The sequence below is a fragment of the Crotalus tigris genome, unplaced genomic scaffold, assembly GCF_016545835.1.
Source record: "Crotalus tigris isolate CLP2741 ecotype Arizona unplaced genomic scaffold, ASM1654583v1 scf7180000020772.1195989, whole genome shotgun sequence".
NCBI lineage: Eukaryota > Metazoa > Chordata > Lepidosauria > Squamata > Viperidae > Crotalus > Crotalus tigris.
Window position 1 is genome coordinate 283187 of NW_024098171.1, and position 25002 is coordinate 308188.

Sequence of the window (25002 nt, forward strand, 5' to 3'; positions counted from 1 at the left end):
GGGTCTTCAAACTTGGCCCTTTTATGACTTGTGGACTTCAACTCCCAGAATTCCTCAGCCAGCCTCCATTTTGTTTGTTAGATTTAAGACACAAGTCTTCAAACATGGCCACTCCCCTTAAAGTCTATATCAGGGGTCTTCAAACTTGGCCCTTTTATGACTTGTGGACTTCAACTCCCAGAATTCCTCAGACAGGCATGCTGGCTGATGAATTCTGGGAGTTGAAATCCATTCCTCTTAAAGTCTATACCACGGGTCTTCAAACTTGGCCCTTTTATGACTTGTGGACTTCAACTCCCAGAATTCCCCAGACAGGCACGCTGGCTGAGGAATTCTGTGAGTTGAAGTCCACTCCTCTTAAAGTCTATATCAGGGGTCTTCAAATGTGACCCTTTGATGACTTGTGAACTTCAACTCCCAGAATTCCTCAGCCAGCGTGCCTGAATGAGGAATTCTGGGAGTTGAAGTCCACAAGTCATGAAAGGGCCACGTTTGAAGACCCCTGGCCCAGTGCTTAAGGCAGGAGCCTCCAGACTTGGCAACTTTTAAGACTTGTGGACTTCAAAAGGCTGGGGGAATCCTGGGAGTTGAAGTCCAAAAGTCTTAAAAGTTGCCAAGTCTGGAGGCCTCTGGATTAAGGCGCCATCTTGGAAAGCAGGAGACAGGAGTCCAAATCCCGCCTTAGTCATGAAAGCCAGCTGGGTGACGTTGGGCCAGTTTCTCTTTCTCTTGGCCCAACCCACCTCGTAGAGTTGTTGTTAGTAGAGAAAATATGAGGAAGGAGGTGTGTTGAATCTGCTCGTCTCCTTGAGTTCTTTGTAAAGAATAATAAAGATGGGATGCACGTAAATCAATTAGATTAAATTAAGGAAGAGCCGCTCTCCAGAATATGTGGCTTCTTGGGAAAATTAATAGGCCATACATGACCTACCAGGAGAAGGGGAGATGGGGGGTGTGTACCTGTGTTCCATGTAAGAGCTGAGGGGTTCGACACACGTTGTGATGGCACCAATGACAAAAGAGGCCTTCACGTCTGCGTCCGGGTGAGTCTGAAGGGCCTGGACGACATCAATCACGTCGGTGTATCTGTAGAGGACATTGAGCAAAGTCAATGGGAGGGAAGCCGGGTTTGCTTAACCTAGGAGTGGGCAACCTTGGCTCTTTTATGACTGGTGGACTTCAACTCCCAGAATTCCTGAGCCAGCCATGCTGAGGGGAAAGGGAGAGGTTTCCATGCTGAGCCATGATGGCTCAGGAATTCTGGGAGTTGAAGTCCACGAGTCATAAAAGAGCCAAAGTTGAGGACCCCTGATATAGGGCAGGGATGTTGAACCTCGGCTCTTTTATGATTCGTGGACTTCAACTCCCAGAATTCTGAGCCAGCCATGCTGAGGGGAAAGGGAGAGGTTTCCAAGCTGAGCCATGCTGGCTGAAGAATTCTGGGAGTTGAAGTCCACGAGTCATAAAGCGGCCTGGGCCTAAGCCAGAGGTAGGCAACCTTGGCTCTTTTATGACTCATGGACTTCAATTCCCAGAATTCCTGAGCCAGCCATGCTGAGGGGAAAGGGAGAGGTTTCCAAGCTGAGCCATGCTGGCTCAGGAATTCTGGGAGTTGAAGTCCACGAGTCATAAAGCGGCCTAGGCCTTAGGCCAGAGATAGGCAACCTTGGCTCTTTTACGACTTGTGGACTTCAACTCCCAGAATTCCTGAGTCAGCATGACTCAGCTTGGAAACCTCTCCTTTTCCCCTCAGCGTGGCTGGCTCAGGAATTCTGGGAGTTGAAGTCCACGAGTCAAAAAAGAGCTAAGGTTGCCTACCTCTGGCCTAGGCCTAGGCCGCTTTATGAGACTCGTGGACTCAACTCCCAGAATTCCTGAGCCAGCCACGCTGAGGGGAAAGGGAGAGGTTTCCAAGCTGAGCCATGCTGGCTCAGGAATTCTGGGAGTTGAAGTCCACGAGTCATAAAAGAGCCAAGGTTGCCTACCCCTGGCTTAACAGCTGCGCCACTGACTGAACAACTGGAGGGATTTGCTTAAGAGCCATGGGGAAAAAAGCCTATAAAATCAGATATGACTCATTGGGAATTCTAATTTCCCCCCCCCCCAGTCATAAGTTGAGGACAGTACTTAGCACCATTCGTTTAGTAACCGTTCCAAGTTAAAACAGCACTGAAAACAAGGGACTTATGAACATTTTTCACCCTTATGACCATTGCAGCGTTCCTGGGATCAAAATGTGGAAACTTGGCGACCGACTCATATTTATGACGGTGGGGTGGGGTTTTTTTGGTTTCTCTTATCAAATCCATCTTTTTTGCAGATGGGATACAGCTGCTGGATTGTGGGAAGATCTCCCAAAAAGTCTTGTTTAGATCATCCCAATCGCACATGCGTGGTTTCTGCAAGCATATTTGTAGTTATTCTGCCACATCTGTCGAAGGCCCCAATCTAATTCTTAATTTCACACTTGAATTTCGCCGAAAAGGCCGTGGACAGAGGTGATCCGTTAAGTTCCACCTCGTTTCTAAAATTAGAGAGGCGTTTAGCTGAGGCAAACAGCTTTCCTAAAGATTGTCCAAGGTCTCTTTCACATTTCACAAAACACAGAATAAATATATGCTTTTGACTTCACCTCAGCATTTTTAGTAGATTGACACAATACTCTGAAGATTTCCACACTTAATACCTAACTCCCTCAAACAGTACTTCCCTTGGGAAAAGAGAGTTTAAACTACTCCACCCAAGATACAATGTTCACCACATCCTTTTTTACTCGCTATTTAGGGAAATGTGATTTTAATCAAGAATAAGGCAACGTGTTCCCCTGAGTAGCTTGGGACCACTTACAAAAAACCCAGAATATACTTGTTATCTGTATTAAAAGCCAGTGGCTGATTAAACATCTTGTATTTGATAAAATACTGGTTTTTTTCCCGTTTCAAAGCTAGCTTGGTTAAGTTGAAATAGAGTTTGTGGGTTTTTTAGTAATGGATATATATATATGTGTGTGGCAAAAAATATACAATACTGCACCCAAGTAGATTAAAGGAACAATAAAGTGTCTTGTAAGGAACAGAAATATTTAAGCACCCCAACTGGCTTGGTCTTTATTTGTGTCCTGTAACTAATTTTGACATTTTCCCCTCTTTGACTGCAGTGTGCAGCACTGTATGCAGACAGTCCTCAACTAACAATCATTTGTTTAGTGACCCATTAAGTTGCAATGGGTTTTCACATTCACAACCATCACAGCATCTCCATGGTTATAGGATCAGAATTTGGGTGCTTGTATTTACAAATGGTTGCAGTGTCCTGGGGTCAGGGGACGGCCACTTGCTGTAGGCTGCCCAGAGTCGTTTCGAAAGGAGATGGCGGCAAATAAATTAGATGGTGGGGGAGGGGGGAGGAAGAGAGATAGATAGATGGATGGATGGACGGATGGATGACGGACAAACAGATGATAGATAGACAAATGGAGACAAATAGATACAGTGGAGAGGTGATAGATAGATAGATAGATAGATAGATACAGAGAGATAGAGGGATAGATAGATAGATACAGAGAGATAGAGGGATAGATAGATAGATAGATAGATAGATGCAGACAGATAGATGACACATCTGTCTGTCTGTCTGTCTGCCTTCTGTCTGTATGTATATGTATATGTATACATATGTAGATCAGTGGTTCTCAACCTGTGGGTCGGGACTCCATTTGGGGTCGAACGACCATTTCACGGGGGGTCGCCAAACAACGCAGACCGCCATTTTTTCCCCCCTTTTCCTTAGCTGTGCTACTCCCTTTTATTCTATTGGCTTTCAAAAGCCAATAGGAATTGTCCAGGCTGTCTCTGCCCTGCTGAGCCCGCCAAAAGTCCCAGTCTGCAAACGGTGCTGCACCAGTTGAGTAGTCCTCGACTTACGACCGGTTGAGTAGTCCTCGACTTACGACCGGTTGGAGGTCGCGGCATTAAAAAGGTTGAGAACCACTGATGTAAATAGATAGATAAATAGACAGACAGATAGAGACAAATAGATGGAGACAGATAGATGAAAGATATATACTGTATATGTGTGTGTGTGTATGTGTATGTATATAGATAGATATACAGATAGAGAGAGAGATGGAGAGATAGATGACAGATATATGTAGATAGATAGATAGATAGATAGATAGATAGATAGATAGATAGATATAGATGGAGACAGATAGATGACAGATATATATGTGTGTGTGTATGTGTATGTATATATGTATATAGATAGATATACAGAGAGAGAGAGATGGAGAGAGAGATGACAGATATATGTAGATAGATAGATAGATAGATAGATAGATAGATAGATACAGATGTAGATACAGATAGATAGATAGATACAGATGTAGATACAGATAGATAGATAGATAGATAGATAGATAGATAGATAGATAGAGACAGATAGATAGGGAGAGGGAGAGGGAGGGAGGGAGGGAAGAGAGAGAGAGAGAGAGAGAGAGAGAGAGAGAGAGAGAGAGAGAGAGAGAGAGAGAGAGAGAGAGAGAGAGAGAGATGATAGACAAACAGAATGGAGATCGATACAGTGAAAGAGAGAGATACAGAGACAGACAGACAGACAGGCGACCTTCCCCGCCCACTTCCGAAAGTCAAAGGGGAAGCTGGATTTGCTTAACGATCGCATCATTCACTTAACCTCTGCAGTGACTTGCTTAACAACCGTGGTCAAAACGGCTGTAAAATTGGGCATCCCTCACAACAGCAGCTCCGCTTAGCAAGGGAAATTCTCTTCCCAACTGCAAGTCAAGGACTGGCTGCGTAAAGTCCCAGAAGAAACCGAATCATCCATCCTTCCACAGGGAAGCGAGGATGGGTCGAGATCTAACCCCCCTCCCAGACCCTTGTGTGGGGGGGGGATGGAAACTCTTACCCTTGAAGGACCACCAGCAGCCGCATTTTCTTCCGGTGGTAAGCAGAGGGCCGGGTGCTTCGGCTGCGCTGGGACTCAAGGACACCTGACAGGTATTTCTGGAAGTGGGCAGCGCTGAAGCATTCGGGACTGTCCATGGTTTGGCGATAAACAAGCCACCTGAAGGAAAGGAAGGTAGTTTATTTGCTGCACTCTCCCCGGCCTGCTACATTCCTCCACCCAACCTCTTTAAACAGGAGCACGATAAATACAGACTGGGCTTTGATGGACAAGAATATTTGTAGCTCAGAGTTGCGGGGGTCCTTGGCGCTCTCTAAGCTTGATAGTTTACCTGCAGACGTTTCATGACCCAACTAGGTGACATCATCAGTGCTAGAAGGGAGGGGGGTTTGCAGAGAGGAGGATGGAGGAGGAGGAGGAGGAGGAGGAGGAGGAGGAGGAGGAGGAGGAGGAGAATGATTATGGGGTCCCTGAGCTTGATAGTTTTCCTGCAGACGTTTCATGACCCAACTAGGTGACATCATCAGTGCTAGAAGGGAGAGGGGTTTGCAGAGAGGAGGAGGAGGAAGAGGGAGGAGGAGGAGGAGGGAGGAGGAGGAGGAGGAGGAGGAGGAGGAGGAGGAGGAGGAGGAGGAGGAGGAGGAGGAGGAGAATGACTATGGGGTCCCTGAGCTTGATTGTTTTCCTGGAGACATTTCATGACCCAACTAGGTGACATCATCAGTGCTAGAAGGGAGAGGGGTTTGCAGAGAGGAGGAGGAGGAAGAGGAGGAGGAGGAAGAGGAGGAGGAGGAGGAGGAGGAGGAGAATGACTATGGGGTCCCTGAGCTTGATTGTTTTCCTGCAGACATTTCATGACCCAACTAGGTGACATCATCAGTGCTAGAAAGGAGTGGGCTTTGTGGAGGAAAAGGAGGAGTACTGTGGGGTCCTTGGTGCTCTCTGAGCTTGGGGGTTTTCTTGCAGACATTTCATGACCCAACTAAAGAACAGCATCAGTGCTAGAAGGGAGTGAGATTTGCAGAGAGGAGAAGGAGGACAACGACGACGACTGTGGGGTCCTTTATGCTGAGTTCGGTGGATTTCTTGCAGACATTTCATTAACCAACTAGATAACCTCAACAGCACTGACGATGTTAATTAGTTTGGTAATGAAATATCTGCAAGAAAACCACCGAGCTTAGAGAGCACAAAGGTCTCCACCAAAACATGGTTTATCTGAAATAGTTCGGTCAACTGAACAGACTCTCTGTAGATGGGTCTTCTATACGTGATGGGGCCTGCAATGGTCAGAATTCCCATTTTCAAGCTGGCTGAGAGCTGAGAGACTCAATTTCAACATCTCTAGAAAGCGCTTAGCTGCAGAAGTAAACATGCCTACATTTGCAAGACGTTTCTGGGAGATTTGTCAGATCACAAGTTAAGACCTGCCAAGGATTTCAGCCGAACCGACTTTTAATCCATCAGCAAGAAAGGAAAATAAATAAATCAATAAATCGGGTTCTACCAACCTTCCATATTCTTTGTTAAAATTGACCAAGAACGAGCACAGCTCACTCGACTGGCATCCAGGAAGACCTGTCAAGATGGTAATCACCACCTCAAAAGAGAAAGGAATGCAACGACGATGAAACGATCACAGCTTTTGGAAAAAAAACAGGGATCGTGATTTAGGCTCAGGACTCAAGATTCTAAATCTGAAGAAGCTGCTCCCAGCTAAACCTGTGGGATATCGGTCTCAGGAGACACCAAGTCAAGATCAGCGATGAGACTGATCAAAAACAGTGCTGGGATAGTCAGATGAAGAGAAGGTCCTAAACCAGCGGTTCTCAACCTTTGGGTCGCGACCCCATTTGGGATCGAACGACCATTTTACGGGGGTCGCCAAACAATGCGATCCGCCTTTTTTCCCCTCAGGGGGTGGCACCGCGCATGCGTGCTGCGCATGGGGCGGCACCGCACATGCATGCCGCGCATGGGGGCAGCACCGCGCATGTGCACCGTGCAAGGGGACGCCGCCGCGCATGCGCGCCGCGTCCTTATGACCGGGGTCACCATATAAAAAGGTTGAGAACCACTGTCCTAAACCCTGCACACAGGAAGCGAGGACTGCAGAGCAGAGATGTTCTATGCCAGTGGTTCTCAACCTGTGGGTCGGGACCCCATTTGGGGTCGAACGACATTTCACGGGGGTCACCAAACAACGCAGTCTGCCATTTTTTCCCCCCTTTTCCTTAGCTGTTGAAAGCTGTTGAAAGCCAATAGAATAGACTCTCTTGAATAGAGTCTAATTCCGTTGGCTTTCAAAAGCCAATAGGAATTGTCCAGGCTGTCTCTGCCCTGCTGAGCCCGCCAAAAGTCCCATTCTGCAAACGGTGCTGCACCAGTTGAGTAGTCCTCGACTTACGACCGGTTGAGTAGTCCTCGACTTACGACCGGTTGGGGTCGCGGCATTAAAAAGGTTGAGAACCACTGTTCTATGCCAAGCAAGAGAATAAATCTCTCAATCTACAGCCTGATTTAAGAGGCAGCTCTGACTCATACTATTCCTTTTGCTGGAAGCAACATCTGTGTGATGCTCCTGTGAATCCTGTTTGCCGAAGAAACCTGGTATTTCTGACCTCTGGACTGGCTGATAATCCTGATCCGGCTCTCGGAATCTTGGACTGATTTTGGACTATTCTTCGGCGTGTTCCTATTTAAAAGCCAATCATTCTGACAAGCATTGGAAACTCGAGTTTGCATTCTTGATGTAGGAGATGACCAAGCTGAGCCCGAAGGAGGAGGGGTCAAATGCGTCATCAATCTCAAGTCCCTTCGCGCCCACAAGAGCTATAACTCCAGCCCTCCTTGAATTCCTTTGGCTCTTATCTTACCGCCAGTTTGCTTCGACCGTTAGTAGCTCAGGTTCTTGTAGAGAACTTAAACTTGCAATGAACCTTTATATTCATTTAAACTGCCTGGGTTTCCCAATTTGGTGCTTGACACCTTTGTTATCTCTTGATCTTGAGTAAACTGAATTATCGTTGCAACTTTGTCTGAATCAGTAGTTGAAACCAGAAGGACATAGACAGAAATGTTGTAAATTGTGGTCATGTGACCATGGACGCCGCAATCGGCCATCAATGCAGGCCAGTTGCCAAATGTTCAAATGCAACCATGGCCGGGAGCGAGGGAGAGTGGCAGTGGTCATAATTTCAAATCTGGGTCATAAGTAACTGTCGTATCTTTGAACATTTGCTAAGGGACTGGTCGTTAAGTCAAGGACTACCTGTATAGCCAAGGTAGATGAAGCAAATAGCAATTTGGAGATGAAAAGCGATGCGTGATTTATAACGACCACCTTACCTTATCATTCTGTGCCTCGTTATCAGGAATGGCCTCCGTCTGCTGCAGGAGCACCGGCAGATGCGGTCTCATGACCGGTTCTGGGCTGACGCTACCGATAGTAAAGTGCTGTAGAAAACTTTGAAGGAATAAGTGGAGTCAGACTTCACTGTCCTCTCGTTCGGTCTGCTTGCTTTTTGGGAGATGCGCTGGAGGGAGTCCTCTGAAGACCGACTTTATGTCCAGGTAGACCAGCCAAGATGGAGCTGAACTATCTGAGAAGGCTTCACGTTCTAATGACTTTGTCCAACTACGTGTTTCTCAACCGTGGCAACTTGAAGGCGGGTGGAGTTCAACTCCCAGGATTCTCCAGACAGCGGACTTCTGGGAGTTGAAGTCCACCCATTTTGAAGTTGTTAAGGTTGGCCCAACCCAAAGGTGGAGCACCTAGTCAACCCTGACTGATTGTAAGAAGCTGGTCTAGCATCTCTCAATAGTTTTTTGTACTCGTGTTGGAAGCGCCGAGGCGCTTCCACGGTGAAGGGGTTAAGCACTCTAACTGCTGAGCCGAGGTTGCGCAGCAGTTAGAGTGCAGTACTGCAGGCCACTTTAGCTGACTGTGTTCAGCAGATCAGCGGTTCAAATCTTACCGGCTCAAGGTCGACTCAGCCTTCCATCCTTCCGAGGTAGGTAAAATGAGGACCCAGATTGTTGGGGGCAATGTAAATATATATATATACATTGCATACCGGTGTACACCGCTTAGAGAGTGCTTGCACTTAAAGCAGTATATAAGTCTCATAAATAATAATAATAATAATAATAATAACCGGTGACATCACCGTTGTCTTGGAGACCCCCAGTTGGGGGCTCTTTTTATGTCCCCCATGGGAGCTGGAGGGAAGGACAAGGGCTCAACCCTGCCCCAAGGCAGTTTTCGGATCCCGAACATGTTCTTGCTAATCTCCTGCCCAGCATCCTGACCACTTGAGCTACCCCATTCCTACCTCAATAGTATTTGAACCGGAGGTGATCATTACATAATGCAGTGGTTCTCAACCTGTGGGTCGGGACCCCATTTGGGGTCGAACGACCATTTCACGGGGGTCGCCAAACAAAGCAGTCCGCCATTTTTTCCCCCCTTTTCCTTAGCTGGGCTACTCCCTTTTCTTCTATTGGCTTTTGAAAGCCAGTAGAATAGACTCTCTTGAACAGAGTCTCATTCTATTGGCTTTCAAAAGCCAATAGGAATTGTCCAGGCTGTCTCTGCCCTGCTGAGCCCGCCAAAAGTCCCAGTCTGCAAACGGTGCTGCACCAGTTGAGTAGTCCTCGACTTATGACCGGTTGAGTAGTCCTCAACTTACGACCGGTTGGGGATTGCGGCATTAAAAAGGTTGAGAACCACTGCCATAGACAATGGCAAGGATTCTGGGAAATTGCAGCTCAGCCCCAGAGGGAGGGCCACAGATGATCCACCCATCGTACAATTAAAAATGACACGACGGGACCTTAGTGGGGCAATCTGGATTTGGTTCAGCAGAAAAGAATTGTGGGAAGTCCTCACCTGGCCAGATCCGGGAGGCTGGTAAGCAGTCGTAGTTGGCTCCATCGTTCTCCAGCGGGGTAAGACAAGACTTCAAAGAGCTTCTGTATGTTGGAATGTCTAGAAAGAAGGAAACGAATAAATTGTTGAGCCTTTAGAAAGCATGTCAACACAAAACTGTAAAGACACAAGTGGGTTGCAGTGCCTTGAACCAATAAATCTTGGCCACTTTAAGACCTGTGGACTTCAACCCCTGAAATTAAAGTCCACACGTCTTAAAGTTGGCTGGCTGGAGAATTCTGGGAATTGAAGTCCACGAGTCTTAAAGTTGGCTGGCTGGAGAATTCTGGGAATTGAAGTCCACGAGTCTTAAAGCCGGCTGGATGGAGAATTCTGGGAACTGAAGTCCACGAGTCTTAAAGCCGGCTGGCTGGAGAATTCTGGGAATTGAAGTCCACGAGTCTTAAAGTTGGCTGGCTGGAGAATTCTGGGAATTGAAGTCCACGAGTCTTAAAGCTGGCTGGATGGAGAATTCTGGGAATTGAAGTCCACGAGTCTTAAAGCTGGCTGGCTGGAGAATTCTGGGAACTGAAGTCCACGAGTCTTAAAGTTGGCTGGCTGGAGAATTCTGGGAATTGAAGTCCACGAGTCTTAAAGTTGGCTGGCTGGAGAATTCTGGGAATTAAAGTCCACACGTCTTAAAGTTGGCTGGCTGGAGAATTCTGGGAATTGAAGTCCACGAGTCTTAAAGCTGGCTGGCTGGAGAATTCTGGGAATTGAAGTCCACGAGTCTTAAAGTTGGCTGGCTGGAGAATTCTGGGAATTAAAGTCCACAGTCTTAAAGTTGGCTGGCTGGAGAATTCTGGGAATTGAAGTCCACGAGTCTTAAAGTTGGCTGGCTGGAGAATTCTGGGAATTGAAGTCCACGAGTCTTAAAGCCGGCTGGCTGGAGAATTCTGGGAATTGAAGTCCACGAGTCTTAAAGCTGGCTGGATGGAGAATTCTGGGAATTGAAGTCCACGAGTCTTAAAGCTGGCTGGCTGGAGAATTCTGGGAATTGAAGTCCACGAGTCTTAAAGTTGGCTGGCTGGAGAATTCTGGGAATTGAAGTCCACGAGTCTTAAAGTGGCTGGCTGGAGAATTCGTCCAGTCTTAAAGTTGGCTGGCTGGAGAATTCTGGGAATTGAAGTCCACGAGTCTTAAAGCTGGCTGGCTGGAGAATTCTGGGAACTGAAGTCCACGAGTCTTAAAGTTGGCTGGCTGGAGAATTCTGGGAATTGAAGTCCACGAGTCTTAAAGCTGGCTGGCTGGAGAATTCTGGGAATTGAAGTCCACGAGTCTTAAAGCCAGCTGGCTGGAGAATTCTGGGAACTGAAGTCCACGAGTCTTAAAGCTGGCTGGCTGGAGAATTCTGGGAATTGAAGTCCACGAGTCTTAAAGCTGGCTGGCTGGAGAATTCTGGGAATTGAAGTCCACGAGTCTTAAAGCCAGCTGGCTGGAGAATTCTGGGAACTTGAAGTCCACGAGTCTTAAAGTTGGCTGGCTGGAGAATTCTGGGAATTGAAGTCCACGAGTCTTAAAGTTGGCTGGCTGGAGAATTCTGGGAACTGAAGTCCACGAGTCTTAAAGTTGGCTGGCTGGAGAATTCTGGGAATTGAAGTCCACGAGTCTTAAAGCCTGGCTGGGCTGAAGTCCACGAGAATTCTGGGAATTGAAGTCCACGAGTCTTAAGCCGGCTGGCTGGAGAATTCTGGGAATTGAAGTCCACGAGTCTTAAAGTTGGCTGGCTGAAATTCTGGGAATTGAAGTCCACGGTCTTAAAGTTGGCTGGCTGGAGAATTCTGGGAATTGAAGTCCACGCGTCTTAAATTGGCTGCTGGAGAATTCTGGGAATTGAAGTCCACGAGTCTTAAAGTTGGCTGGCTGGAGAATTCTGGGAATTAAAGTCCACAGTCTTAAAGTTGGCTGGCTGGAGAATTCTGGGAATTGAAGTCCACGAGTCTTAAAGTTGGCTGGCTGGAGAATTCTGGGAATTGAAGTCCACGAGTCTTAAAGTTGGCTGGCTGGAGAATTCTGGGAATTGAAGTCCACGAGTCTTAAAGCCAGCTGGCTGGAGAATTCTGGGAACTGAAGTCCACGAGTCTTAAAGCCGGCTGGCTGGGTAATTCTTGGAACTGAAGTCCACGAGTCTTAAAGTTGGCTGGCTGGAGAATTCTGGGAATTGAAGTCCACGAGTCTTAAAGCTGGCTGGCTGGAGAATTCTGGGAATTGAAGTCCACGAGTCTTAAAGTTGGCTGGCTGGAGAATTCTGGGAATTGAAGTCCACGAGTCTTAAAGTTGGCTGGCTGGGGAATTCTGGGAATTGAAGTCCACGGGTCTTAAAATGACCAAGGTTGGACACCCCTGACTTAAAGACTAATGTTCAACATGGGGTAAGTCTACAAGAACATCAGATCTTTATCTCAAGTGTTTCCCCCATTGACCCCCCCCCCGCCCTCCATTTTCTCTCCAATGCTGCTTGTGCAATACTAGAATTGGAATTATAAACTTACAATCTCTCCTGTTCTGCAGAGAGGCCATCGTCCTGGATCATTTTTAACGTTACTCCGGAATTTCCCTGCTGTTGCCAGGCAGAAAAGACCTACAGTGACAAAGAAAGTCTAACTCACACAATTTCATAAGGCATATTGACAACTTAAGCCAGTGGTTCTCAACCTGTGGGTTGGGACCCCATTTGGGGTCGAACGACCATTTCATGGGGGTCGCCAAACAACGCAGTCCGCCATTTTTTCCCCCTTTTCCTTAACTGTGCTACTCCCTTTTATTCTATTGGCTTTTGAAAGCCAATAGAATAGACTCTCTTGAATAGAGTCTAATTCTATTGGCTTTCCAAAGCCAATAGGAATTGTCCAGGCTGTCTCTGCCCTGCTGAGCCCGCCAAAAGTCCCATTCTGACCGGTTGGGTAGTCCTCGACTTATGACCAGTTGGGGGTCGCGGCATTAAAAAGGTTGAGAACCACTGACCTAAACGAAGCTTGAAGATGGAAGTTGTTCAGGAGGGTGAACCCCCCCCCCCTCCCGTTGCTTGCTGATAAAATGCCGGGTACTAAAATGTAATTAAAAATCCTCTCTATCAGTATCCTGTAACAATTGTGAATTGTGCTTGCTGACGTTGCCAAGGCTGGTCATTGCTGGGCTCATAAACGCTACAAGAGATCAATTAACGCGTTTGAATTTTTAAAAAAAAAATGTTGTATTTAATGGATGAGCCATCATTTTTTCCTTCTTGGGCCTTACGGTAATTCAGTTCTTTTCACTTCTTAGCAAGGGAGGTGGACAAACTCTGGATTAATTTGATTTTTCTCACCTCTGACAGGCAGTCCTCGACTTACAACCAGAATGGAACCTGTCCATGGTCACAAAGTGGGTCACACAGATGACCAGCCTGATTTATCTACCTTGTCTGCGGTGGTCGTTCAGCGAATGGCTCGGTCCTAAAGTGACTGTTGCAGTTGTTACGCAACCCCGGCGGTCGTTAAGCAAAGCAACTGTTTGCTAGGGGCTGGTTTTGCCGAAAACCCAGAAGTAAATTCCCATTTTCAGCAAAAATGACATAAAAATGCAGCCAAGTGACCAACGGCAGTAAATGCAGCTGGTTGCCAAGCACCCAAAATGCCGTCCTGTTACTGTAGGGAAGAAGAGCTGTCAAAAATTCAAAAGCAGGTTGAATTTAAGGGAAATCGTGATTACCTAAGGCTTGAACATTATAACTATTAAAGGTTAAATTGGAATATTGATGAGAAATTAAAAATTGGGTAAAAACTAGTGACAGGATATGGACTGCCTAGGAAGATGGAATGTAACTAAGACAAGGCTTTTCAACCAGTGGTACGGGTACCACCTGTGGTACATTGGAACCTGGCAGGTGGTACGCAACCATCCTAGAAAAGGGGTAGTGGGGGAGGGGAATGAGCTGAACCGGAGGCAGCACCGCACAAGCCTGAGCGAGAGACGGCTGGAGCTGCAGGGCTGTCAGGGCTCAGCAGAAGCCCCAGGATCAGTGCCGCTTTCCAGCTGATCGGCACTTCTTCGGGATTGTCATGGCTCAGCGGAAGCGCCAGGATCAGCGCCAGGCTCCATCTGGAACTTGGTGCTGATCCTGGCGTTTCTGCTGAGCCCTGAAGAAGCACCAATCAGCTGGAAAGCAGCACTGATCCTGGGGCTTCCGCTGAGCCCAGAAGAAGCACCAATCAGCTGGACCTCAGCATTGATCCTGGCGCTTCCTCTGAGCCCAGGAGAAGCGCCGATCAGCTGGAATGTTGCAGCCTCCCCAGGGTCTTATGATTTACATTCGGATGCTTGGCCACCGATTCATATTTGTGACGGTCACAGTGTCCCAGGGTCATGTGAAGTGACCAAAACCTGCTGCAACCAGCCAGCAGACGGGGGGGAATAAAAACCAAACACCCCCCATCCCACCCCAGCTGCCAGTCCTCAACAGAAATGCTCACAACAATGAAAACCTCGGACAGGAGGAAGAGCGCGGGCGGGCGGGCAGGCAGGTGTCTTGCTCGGCACTTTTTTCAGTGTCACTGTAACTTCGAACAGTCACTGAGCGAACGTAAGTTGAGGACTACCTGTATTTTATCACTTTTTCCTTTTTTTTTTTTGGTCATCAAGTTTTTGACACCTTGCTAGGCGACTGGTGGTACTCAGATGTTGCCCTATCCTAAAAGTGGCACAATGGGTGAAAAGGTTGAAAAGCCCTGGCCTAACATACATATAAGCTAAGCCCAACCCAGAGCGCGGCTGATGTTTACCTGGGAGTAGAAAGCTTTATACAGGGTCGAGTTGGGGAAGAGCGCAATCATCAGGACGTTGTTTGGGGTGTGCAGTTGGACTGGCAAATGAGGAAGCAGGGAAGGCTTGTATTCTATAAAAAGCGCGGCAACCACACTGGTGGAATCCTAACACACAACGAAGAAGACCAGGGGGGGAAAAATTACAGATAAGACCTTTTGATATAACAAAGGACGCCGAATTAAAGCCAGGAGGACGTTTGCAATTTCTGCCCTCTTTCTGATGCTCTGTCGTCGGCATCCCGGGGCCGAACCTCCAAGATGCATTAAGTCGATGTTCCACTACCCAACTCGGTAACAACATCCGTTCTACAACGTCTAGCTCAGTGACGGCGAACCTTTGAGAGACCGAGTGCCCAAACTGCAACTCAAAACCCACTTATTTATCTCTGGGTGCCAGGTGGGCGTGGCCCACGAGGTGGGTGCGGCTGTGGTGCTCATGGCAGATTGGGTAGGTGTGGCCAAGGTGGGCATGGTCACCTCAATGATGCTCGTGGGGAGGGATGCCTGTGGGGGGTGGACAGATTTGGGGGAGATCCAGGGGGTCTCTGGTAGGTGGGGTGGTGGGCAGGAGGCTCGTTCTGCAGGGTGAGGCACGGCAGGGCAGGGCAGGGGTGCCATTGCCATGGGGCGGCTGCTGCCTGACACCATTGCCCCCCCCCCGCGCACACAGAGTGTCAATGCTGCAAATACTGTATATTCATGCTTGCCATATATGAAGAAGCAAACCTGTTTTATTTAGCTGTATAGCATTTCTAGAGTTAAGGCAGATAGTAGTAGTTAAGGGATGGGAAAGTATGCAAGTTAACCATAACAATGTCTGGGCACAGTGTGGCCAAGGTCAGCTCAGCTGCAACGGGAGGGGCACCTCACACTTCACATTAATTGGAGAATGTGATTGATGACTGTAAAATGAAGGAGTGATAAGTTATGCTTTGTTACAGATGCTTGGGGGAGGGAGGATTCAGTTTCTGGCTTAACTTTGTTAGTGCCGAAGCTATGCAGAATAATAAAAGATTCTTTTAGAGGAAAAAGCCTCAAAATTCTTTGAAAATCTGCTTTCTTTCGGAACCATGTCACAGAGGCCAGTGAGCGCATGGGGGCCGACAGTGTCCGTCAGCAGCCAAAGCCTGCCAGCCCCTCCACCGGCACACTCTGGAGCTGGACGCTGACAGCTGAGGAGGCGATGCAGTGGGTCGTGCTGGAGAAAAGGGGAGCATGCAAGGCCAGGAGGGACGGGATGGGGGGGAGGGAAACCAGCAGGGATGCATCCGGCCACGTGGGACCTCGGCAAGTTAGCAGGCGGCTGGTTGAAGAGGGACAGTTGCCATCTCCGGGGCATGGCGCACATGCCCAGAGAGAGGGCTCTGAGTGCCGCCTCTGGCACGCGTGCCATAGGTTCGCCACCATTGGTCTAACTCATTCCAGGTGATAGGAAGAGTTCAGCTGAAATCTGAAATATTCAAGAGCCTGGCTCGTAAACTAGGCTGGCTGAAGCCCCACGTCTTTTCCTAGATGCCTCTCAATGTGGAAAGCAAACAAATAAATAAAGGAGGCCTTGAAGAGAAAAACACACCCTTGTGTACTCATTTCCATGGCAATCGAACCGCTTATCTTTTCCCTTTCTTTTATTATAGATGTCCCCAAACCCAATGGACCCGTTCTTTTCCTTTTTTTGTGTTATTCTTAGCTCTTCGGCCTCACCCCTTGCCGGCCTCGGGGTAAAACAATACGAATTCCCTTTCAAGGATTTTTTTTTTGCTTTGGACAAAGAAAAGGAAAAAAAAATGTATCTGGCTATGTTTCAAGAGTGACAAGAGGATTCCATAAATAGCCGCACACATACACACAAAAATAAAAAATAATAAAAAATGAAGGTCTTGAAACTGAACAATAGGGAAAAGGAGGTCAAAGACCCAGCCGGTTTGCAAGACTTACAAAGAGGGGAGTGGAGCAGGAGAAGAACTGAAAGGGGGGGGGACCCCCAAAAGCTTTGGCTTTGTTTTTTTTTTTTTTTTTGCAGATTTAATTAGAGAACGTAAATAGATAAGACATATATCTTTAGAACAATTAGCCAGTGGAACAACCTGCCTCCAGAAGCGGTGAATGTTCCAACACTGGAGGTTTTTAAGAAGAGACTGGACAGCCATTTGTCCGAAATGGTGTAGGGTTTCCTGCCTGAGCAGGGGGTTGGACTAGATGACCTCCAAGGTCCCTTCCAACTTTATTATTATCATCTTGAACAGTAGATTTCTTGAGGAATCGTGACAAAGGGAATTGGGGTCATTTATAATCTGGAAGCGGAAAAATACTAAACGTTAAATTTAAATAATGGAAAATTAAAATTGGGGGGGGGGGAAAGTCATCGGGCCATCGATCGTCCAAAAGATGGCGTGTTAACATAAATGAGATAGATATAAATTAAAAACTATGGATAAAATGTAATCAGGTTGTTTCTCGGTGATGGTTAGAATAAAAATTGCGTTGACGCAAATACGAGACAGTGTGTATTAAGAGGTAAAGAGGGAGGAAATATTTACGGTATTGGTTTGAGATTTGTATTAACGATATCTGTATGCAATTGAATTGTTGTAACTCAGTCGCCATGTTGCTTTTCAATTATGTAGTCATGATATTAGAAAACCAATAAAAAATTTTTTAAAAAAGACTTACAAAGAGGGGAGTGGAGCAGGAAAGGGGGGAAACCCCCCAAAAGCTTTGGCTTTGGGTTGTTGTTTTTTTTGCAAATTTAATCAGAGCGAACAGGCCCTTCACAGAGAATGAAGGCTGGCTGTGGAAAAGAATTTGCAGCCCAGCTGAGGTCTGCCACGATGGCAGCCACGCAGCCCCTTCTGCTGATGCGCTGGCTGTGCGGGATCAGGCACACACACACACACACACACACAGCGCAGCGTTGTTGGGTTGTGGGGCTAAGGAGGGGTGGGGAGTGGGGTAGGATTAATGGGTCATAAGGCCCGGAGGGTAACATATGGGGTTTTTTGGAGCAGTGGTTCTCAACCTGTGGGTCGGGACCCCATTTGGGGTCGAACGACCATTTCACGGGGGTCGCCAAACAACGCAGTCCGCCATTTTTCCCCCCTTTTCCTTAGCTGTGCTACTCCCTTTTATTCTATTGGCTTTTGAAAGTCAATAGAATAGACTCTCTTGAATAGAGTCTAATTCTATTGGCTTTCAAAAGACAATAGGAATTGTCCAGGCTGTCTCTGCCCTGCTGAGCCCGCCAAAAGCCCCATTCTGCAAACGGTGCTGCACCAGTTGAGTAGTCCTCGACTTACGACCGGTTGAGTAGTCCTCGACTTACGACCGGTTGGGGGTCGCGGCATTAAAAAGGTTGAGAACCACTGTTTTGGAGGATAGAAGAGGAGAAATGGGGAAGGACAGTGAGGGTCAGCTAGGCTGGTGGGTTTCAAATGTGGCAACTTTTAACAGGGGTGGACTTCAATTCCCAGAATCCCCCAGTCAGCTACATACAAGCACAGACATATTGGGGTGTGTGAGAGTGTGTCTCTCATACACAGTTTATTCTCACACACACACCTCTCACTCACAAGTGTCTCTCACAAATACATGTCTCTCTCACACACACACCTTGTCTCTCACATACACATTTCTCACAAACACACACATCTCATGCAAATTCTGTCACACAATCTCACACACACAAACAACTCTCACACGAACAGTCCCACAGTCTCTCTCTCTCACACAGAAACACAAATGTCTCTCTCACACACAAATATACCTCTTTTTCACACACACAAACACACTGCTCTCTCTCTCTCTCTCTGATGCAAACTCACACACACACCTCTCACACACACACCTCCCATACACAAACATCTCTCACACAGTCTCTCTCACACAAACACACGTGTCTCTCTCATGTGAACATCTCTCACACCCACCCCACATCTTTTTCACACACAAACATCTGTCTCACACACACACATCCAAACGTCTCTCTCTCTCACACACACACACACGTACACACAGAGACAAATCTCTCTTGCTTACACACAAAAATACCTGTCTCTCTCACCCACCCACCCAAAAGTCTCTTTCACACACACACACACAAACAAATCTCTCTCTTGCTTACACACACACACACACAAATACCTCCTCCCTCTCTCTCACACACACACAAAATACATAGATATGCTGACTGGGGGATTCTGGGAATCGAAGTCCACGCATTTTAAAGATGCCAACTTTTAAAATCAGTTCAGTTCTACCTGAAATGCCACATAAGTCTTAACAAATAGATAAATTGCCCCAGTTCCCATCTGGTCCTCGTACTTTAACCATGGTTAAGTCCCTCTCCCGAAGCGACTTTCATCCTAGCTAAAGCTTTGATCCTAAGTTCTGGATGGCGCTCTAGAATAAGGAGCCTGCCTTGGTTCCTCTCCTCTAGAAAACTAGATGGGATCAAGAGGGAAGCTTTGTGGATCTGGTTCCTAATTTCCAGGGAGAAGCCCCAGATCTGAGGCTTCGGGTGACTATTTATAAGGCCCTATTTCTTCCTTTTTTTTTTTAATTACAAAAATTTATTTATAATACAATTAAAAAACATTGGATGTAACGTGACATTCCAGCACATACATTCTTATCAAGTTGTTCCACATTTTACAATCGATTCTTCATCTATAATTATACGTCTATGTTTTTTTGTACAGTACTTATTCTAAAATAACATATATTTCTATCTTAACGCTAATCTTCAATCCCAACCGTCCTCCACGAATCCCTCCAGCGGTAAAATTTATCCCAGGTTTCGAAATAAATTGATCCACATTTGTCTTTCAGTACCATAATGAGCCTGTCCATTTCCACACCTGATAATATTTTATACAGTGTCTCTCCCTCTGTGGGAATTTCTTTGCGCTTCCATTTTTGCGCGAAGGCCAGCCTAGCTGCACTCAAGATGTGTAACAGCAAATAGATTGTTCCCTTATTGTAATTCTCCGTAGTTATTCCCAACAGGAAAAGTTCAGGTTTTAACTCCTAAGTCCAACATTAATATATCTTTCAGCCAACTTCGTATCCTATTCCAATACTCACAGGCCTTTGAGCATTTCCACCACATATGGTAATAATAATAATAATAATAATAATAGTAAAGTTGGAAGGGACCTTGGAGGTCATCTAGTCCAACCCCCTGCTCAGGCAGGAAACCCTAGACCATTTCAGACAAATGGCTGTCCAGTCTCTTCTTAAAAACTTCCAGTGTTGGAGAAGGGATGGACGGAGGAAGGGAGGGAGGAAAGGAGGAAGGAAGGAAGGAAGGAAGGAAGGAAGGAAGGATAACAGAATAACAGTTGGAAGGGATCTTGGAGGTCATCTAGTCCAACCCTCTGCTCAGGCAGGAAACCCTACACCATTACAGACAAATGGCTGTCTAGTCTCTTCTTAAAAACTTCCAGTGTTGGAGCATAATAATAATAATAATAATAATAATAATAATAATAATAATAATGGCAAAAGCAAGCAAGGGTAGTACCAATAGTCATAGGCTCCTTAGGTGCAATCCCAAAACAACTGGAGCACCACTTGAACACCATCATCGGCATTGACAAATTCGCTATTAGTCAATTGCAAAAGGCGGCCTTACTAGGAACTGCTTCCATCCTGCAACGAGATCTGTGATACCATCAAACATCCACATCTGCCTATCCCAGGTCCTGGGTAAGGACTCGATAGGTAGACAAAATGCCAAATGCAGTCTGAACATCTGGCTGACTGTATGATGATCAATAATAATAATAATAATAATAATAATAATGTGTGCGATGATCCATAATAATAATAATAATAATAAAGTTGGAAGGGACCTTGGAGGTCATCTAGTCCAACCCCCTGCTCAGGCAGGAAACCCTAGACCATTTCAGACAAATGGCTGTCCAGTCTCTTCTTGAAAACTTCCAGTGTTGGAGAAGGGATGGACGGAGGAAGGGAGGGAGGAAAGGAGGAAGGAAGGAAGGAAGGAAGGAAGGAAGGAAGGAAGGAAGGAAGGAAGGAAGGAAGGAAGGAAGGATAACAGAATAACAGTTGGAAGGGATCTTGGAGGTCATCTAGTCCAACCCTCTGCTCAGGCAGGAAACCCTACACCATTTCAGACAAATGGCTGTCCAGTCTCTTCTTAAAAACTTCCAGTATTGGAGCATTCACCCCTTTTGGAGGCAGGTGGTTCCACTGGTTAATTGTTCTCACTGTCAGGAAGTTTCTCCTTAGTTCCAGGTTGCTTCTCTCCTTGATTAGTTTCCACCCGTTGCTTCTTGTCCTGCCTTCCGGTGCTTTGGAAAATAGCTTAATTCCCTCTTCTTTATGGCAGCCCCTGAGATATTGGAATACTGCTATCATGTCCCCTCTTGTCCTTCTCTTCATTAAACTAGACATACCCAATTCTAGCAACCGTTCCTTATAGGTAATATGATCCAATTGCTATTTTACATTTCCAGCATAAAGGTGAGATATTTGAACCCATTGTAGCTAGCCTTGCGGGGGGGGGGGGAGCGCCCTCTATAGAACATCTTGTAAAGATTTTCCTTGCACGAGGTAGCTAGAGTGAGTTTCCTATTTCTTTCCCACAGTTCTTGTATAAGGCCCTATTTCAAGTGTTCGCGTGGGAAATCGACGGAGAGAAAAGCAGATATAATGCAACGTAATGTAATATAATGTAATTTGTAGCTGGAGGGTTATAATTTCCAAACGGGCTGAGAAGATGAGAGAAAGCCCTTTTGCTTTTATGGAATATTTAGATTAGATTATTTTTTAATCTGTATTACTTTATAGGTAAGTCAGGGGGGGTGAAGCTACCAACACACTTTCTTCCTCCTATATTCCCCATGATGACAACCCTGCGAGGTGGGATGAGCTGAGAGAGAGAGAAAGGGATTGGTCCAAAATCATCCAGCTGGCTTTCATGCCTAAGGCAAAACTAGAACTTTCCATCGCCTGGTTATTGACCCGAAGTCTTCCAGTCAGTTTTCATGTCTAAAGTGGGACTAGAATTCACCGTCTCCTGGTGACTGGCCCAAAGTCGCCCAGCCGGCTTTCATCCCTAAGGCAGGACTAGAACTCTCCATCTCCTGGTGACTGGCCCAAAGTCACTCAGTTGATATTCATGGTTTAGGCAGGACTACATTTCACGGTCTCCTGGTAGTTGGCCCCAAATCACCCAACTAGCTTGCCAGGTCTAAAGCAGGACTAGAACTCACGGTCTCCTAGTTTCTAGCCTAATGCTTTTCTCAGTAAACTAAACTAGCTTGTCTTGCTATCTTGCTAGAACTCCCAGTCTCCCGGTTCCTAACCTGGCGCTCTAACCACTAGACTGCCCTGTCCCTCACGTCCTATTTTGTACGAGCAGGCTGGCAGGCACTCACCCCGTCGTAGAACTGAATGGACGCCATGTGTGCTTTGGAGATCGTAATGCTCCCGTGGTGGGGGTGGTAAAACAAAAGGCCCTCGGAAAAGAAATGAAGCTTTCCTGCAAAGAAAAATAAAAACCAAGTTATGGCAAATCTAGACAGCATACTAAAAAGCAGAGGCGTCACCCTGCCAACAAAAGTGCGCATAGTCAAGACCATGGTTTTCCCAGTTGCAATGTATGGCTGTGAAAGTTGGACCGTAACAAAGGCTGAGTGCCAAAGAATGGAGGCCTTTGAACTATGGTGCTGGAGAAGACTCCTGCGAGTCCCCTGGACTGCAAGGCGATCCAACCGGTCAGTCCTGGAGGAGATCAACCCCGACTGCTCTTTAGAAGACCAGATCCTGAAGTTGAAACTCAAGTCCTTTGGCCACCTAATGAGAAGGAAGGACTCCCTGGAGAAAAGCCTGATGCTGGGAAAGATGGAGGGCAAGAGAATAAGGTAACGACAGAGAAGGAGGTGGCTGGATGGAGTCCCTGAAGCAGGAGGCCTGAGCTTAAATGGACTCCAGAAGATGGTAGAGGACAGGAAGGCCTGGAGGAACGTGGTCCATGGGGTCACGAGGGGTCGGACACCACTTTGCAACTAACAACAACGTATCACCAATGACCAAGATGATACTGAGACCCCAGATATTAAAGCTATCGAAAGGCAGCTTCAAACGCAATCTACAATTACAACCTGCAATTAAAACTCCATGTAAAGTAAAAGCAGTCCTCGAATTACGACCACAATGGAGCCCAAACATGTCTGTTGCTAAGCGAGACGGTGGTGAAGTGAGCTTCGCCCCATTTTACTTGGCCCTTCCTTGACACAGCTGTTAGGTGAATCCTTGAAGTCGTTAAGTGAATAACACGGTTGTTAAGTGAATCTGGCTTCCCCCATTTTGCTCGTCAGAAGGTCGCAAAAGAGGATCGCCTGACCCCGGGGGACGCTGCGACCGTCATAAATACGAGTCAGTTGCCAAGCGTCTGACTTTTGATCACGTGAACGTGGGGATGCTGCAACGATCGTTAAGTGTGAAAAACGGTCACGAGTCACTTTTTTTAGCCTGTATTACTTCAAACGGTCACTAAACAAGCTGGCTGTAAGTCGAGAACTACCTCGACTTAGAACTACTAATTGCGCAGGTGGTAGATTTTAACCTCCTTAAATTCAAACATTCACTGAGGCTGTGAAATAAATCAAGCTTTAGAAAATGGAATAACAGAACTGGAAGGAACCTTGGAGGTCATCTAGTCCAACCCCCTGCTCAAGAAGGAGACCCGATACCATTCTGAACAAATGGCAGTCCGTTCTCTTCTTGATTTATCTTATTTTATTTCTTATTCGCCCAGAGTTTCTCAACGGTGAGATGGGCAGGATACAAATTTAATAAGTAGATAAATAAAACTAAAATAGCTGGCGTTACTAGGGAGGTGATGAGAAGCCTAGGCAGTATATTAATAAGGGAGATACGTCACACTGACGACAAGGGTGTGTGCTATCAAGGCTATGGGTCCCCAGCTGCAATATCTGCCCTAGAAAAGTGGATCTCCAAAGAAAAATGGTTGCCTTTGACGTGTGGTGCTGTGGAAATTTTTGATTGCTTACCTTCCTCCGGTCTACAGAGAGAATTATTAGCAGCAATATATGCTCCATCGCCTCCAGTCAGGGGGGTCCCCAAGAAAGAGTCTTCTTTCTAAAAAAAGCAGAACAGAAAAAGAGTTTCTGAAGCATGTTATCGGCTTTTTCATGAGAGGCCAATAACACCGATGCTTTAGGACAGGGGCCTTCAAACTTGGCCCTTTTATGACTTGTGGACTTCAACTCCCAGAATTCCTCATCCAGTTACGTTGTCTGAGGAATTCTGGAAGTTGAAGTCCACTCTTCTTAAAGTCTGTATCGGGCGTCTTCAAACTTGGCCCTTTTATGACTGGTGGACTTCAACTCCCAGAATTCCTCAGCCAGGCACGCTGGCTGAGGAACTCTGGGAATTAAGTCCACTCCTCTTAAAGTCTATATCAGGGGTCTTCAAACTTGGCCCTTTTATGACTTGTGGACTTCAACTCCCAGAATTCCTCAGCCAGGCACATTGAGCGTGCAGAAATGGATAGACTGACTTTAAAGATAAAAGGGAAAGAAGACTCGGTGTACTTTAGAACATGGGATAATTTCTACCAATGGCTAGAAAGACGAATTGGAGAGAAAGGAACGTGACATGTAATTCTGAATATATATTAGCAAGGAGAAGGCTATTGAGCGATTAATTAACATATTGTTTATGATCGTTAACTATTTTTTATTATTGTTTGTTAAAGACACGAACCCAGACACTACGCGGTTTGCTAAATATGGAGAATGTTACTTGGGAAAACCCCAACCCCAACCTTAATCTTAATCCTAACCTAAATCCCAACTGCAACCTCGACCCCACCTTATTCCTAACCCTATATAAAAACTAATAAAATCTATACAAAAAAAATGTTGCAGGAGTTTCTTTTGTTGACACTGGCAGTTGATGTCCTTCAGAAAAACTGCCATTTGGATGGCAAAGGGATTTAAATGGGGAACTTAAAGCTGCCTCCTGTCTCATTGTAGGACGTTGGCCAAGGATGATGCTGTCCATGGTGCTGACCTCTCTCTGTACCAAGAGGCAGAAACGCAGGTTGTCCTCAACTTTATGACTGTAACTGAGCCTGGAATTATAGTTGTAAATCGTGCCGGCGGTTAAGCGGATCACCACGGCGATGGGGCTAATTTCACAACATTTCTTGCAGCGGTCATTAAGCGAATCTACGGTCGTGGAAGAGAAGGTGGAGGTTGTGAAGGGAACTCATAGTCAGTAATGGGCGATTTTTTGTCGGAAATTGGAAGTAGATACCGGTTTGCAGCAATAAATGGTGCTCCTGTGACCGCA

General features: G+C 46.4%; 1 protein-coding gene across 2 annotated transcripts in view; it reads right to left on the reverse strand.

The window, feature by feature from the left end:
- The window catches only part of DNAAF9 (dynein axonemal assembly factor 9), a 113623-nt gene that overhangs the window by 43846 nt on the left and 44775 nt on the right, over positions 1-25002 (reverse strand). For both annotated transcript variants that reach the window (XM_039368364.1, XM_039368363.1), the window contains exons 20-28: positions 23697-23784; positions 22059-22162; positions 14617-14763; positions 12349-12437; positions 9818-9916; positions 8275-8392; positions 6438-6526; positions 4927-5085; positions 961-1086 (exon numbers count right to left, since the gene is read on the reverse strand). In XM_039368364.1, the coding sequence (XP_039224298.1) occupies positions 961-1086; positions 4927-5085; positions 6438-6526; positions 8275-8392; positions 9818-9916; positions 12349-12437; positions 14617-14763; positions 22059-22162; positions 23697-23784 (1019 nt within the window). The remainder of the gene's footprint in view (positions 1-960; positions 1087-4926; positions 5086-6437; positions 6527-8274; positions 8393-9817; positions 9917-12348; positions 12438-14616; positions 14764-22058; positions 22163-23696; positions 23785-25002) is intronic.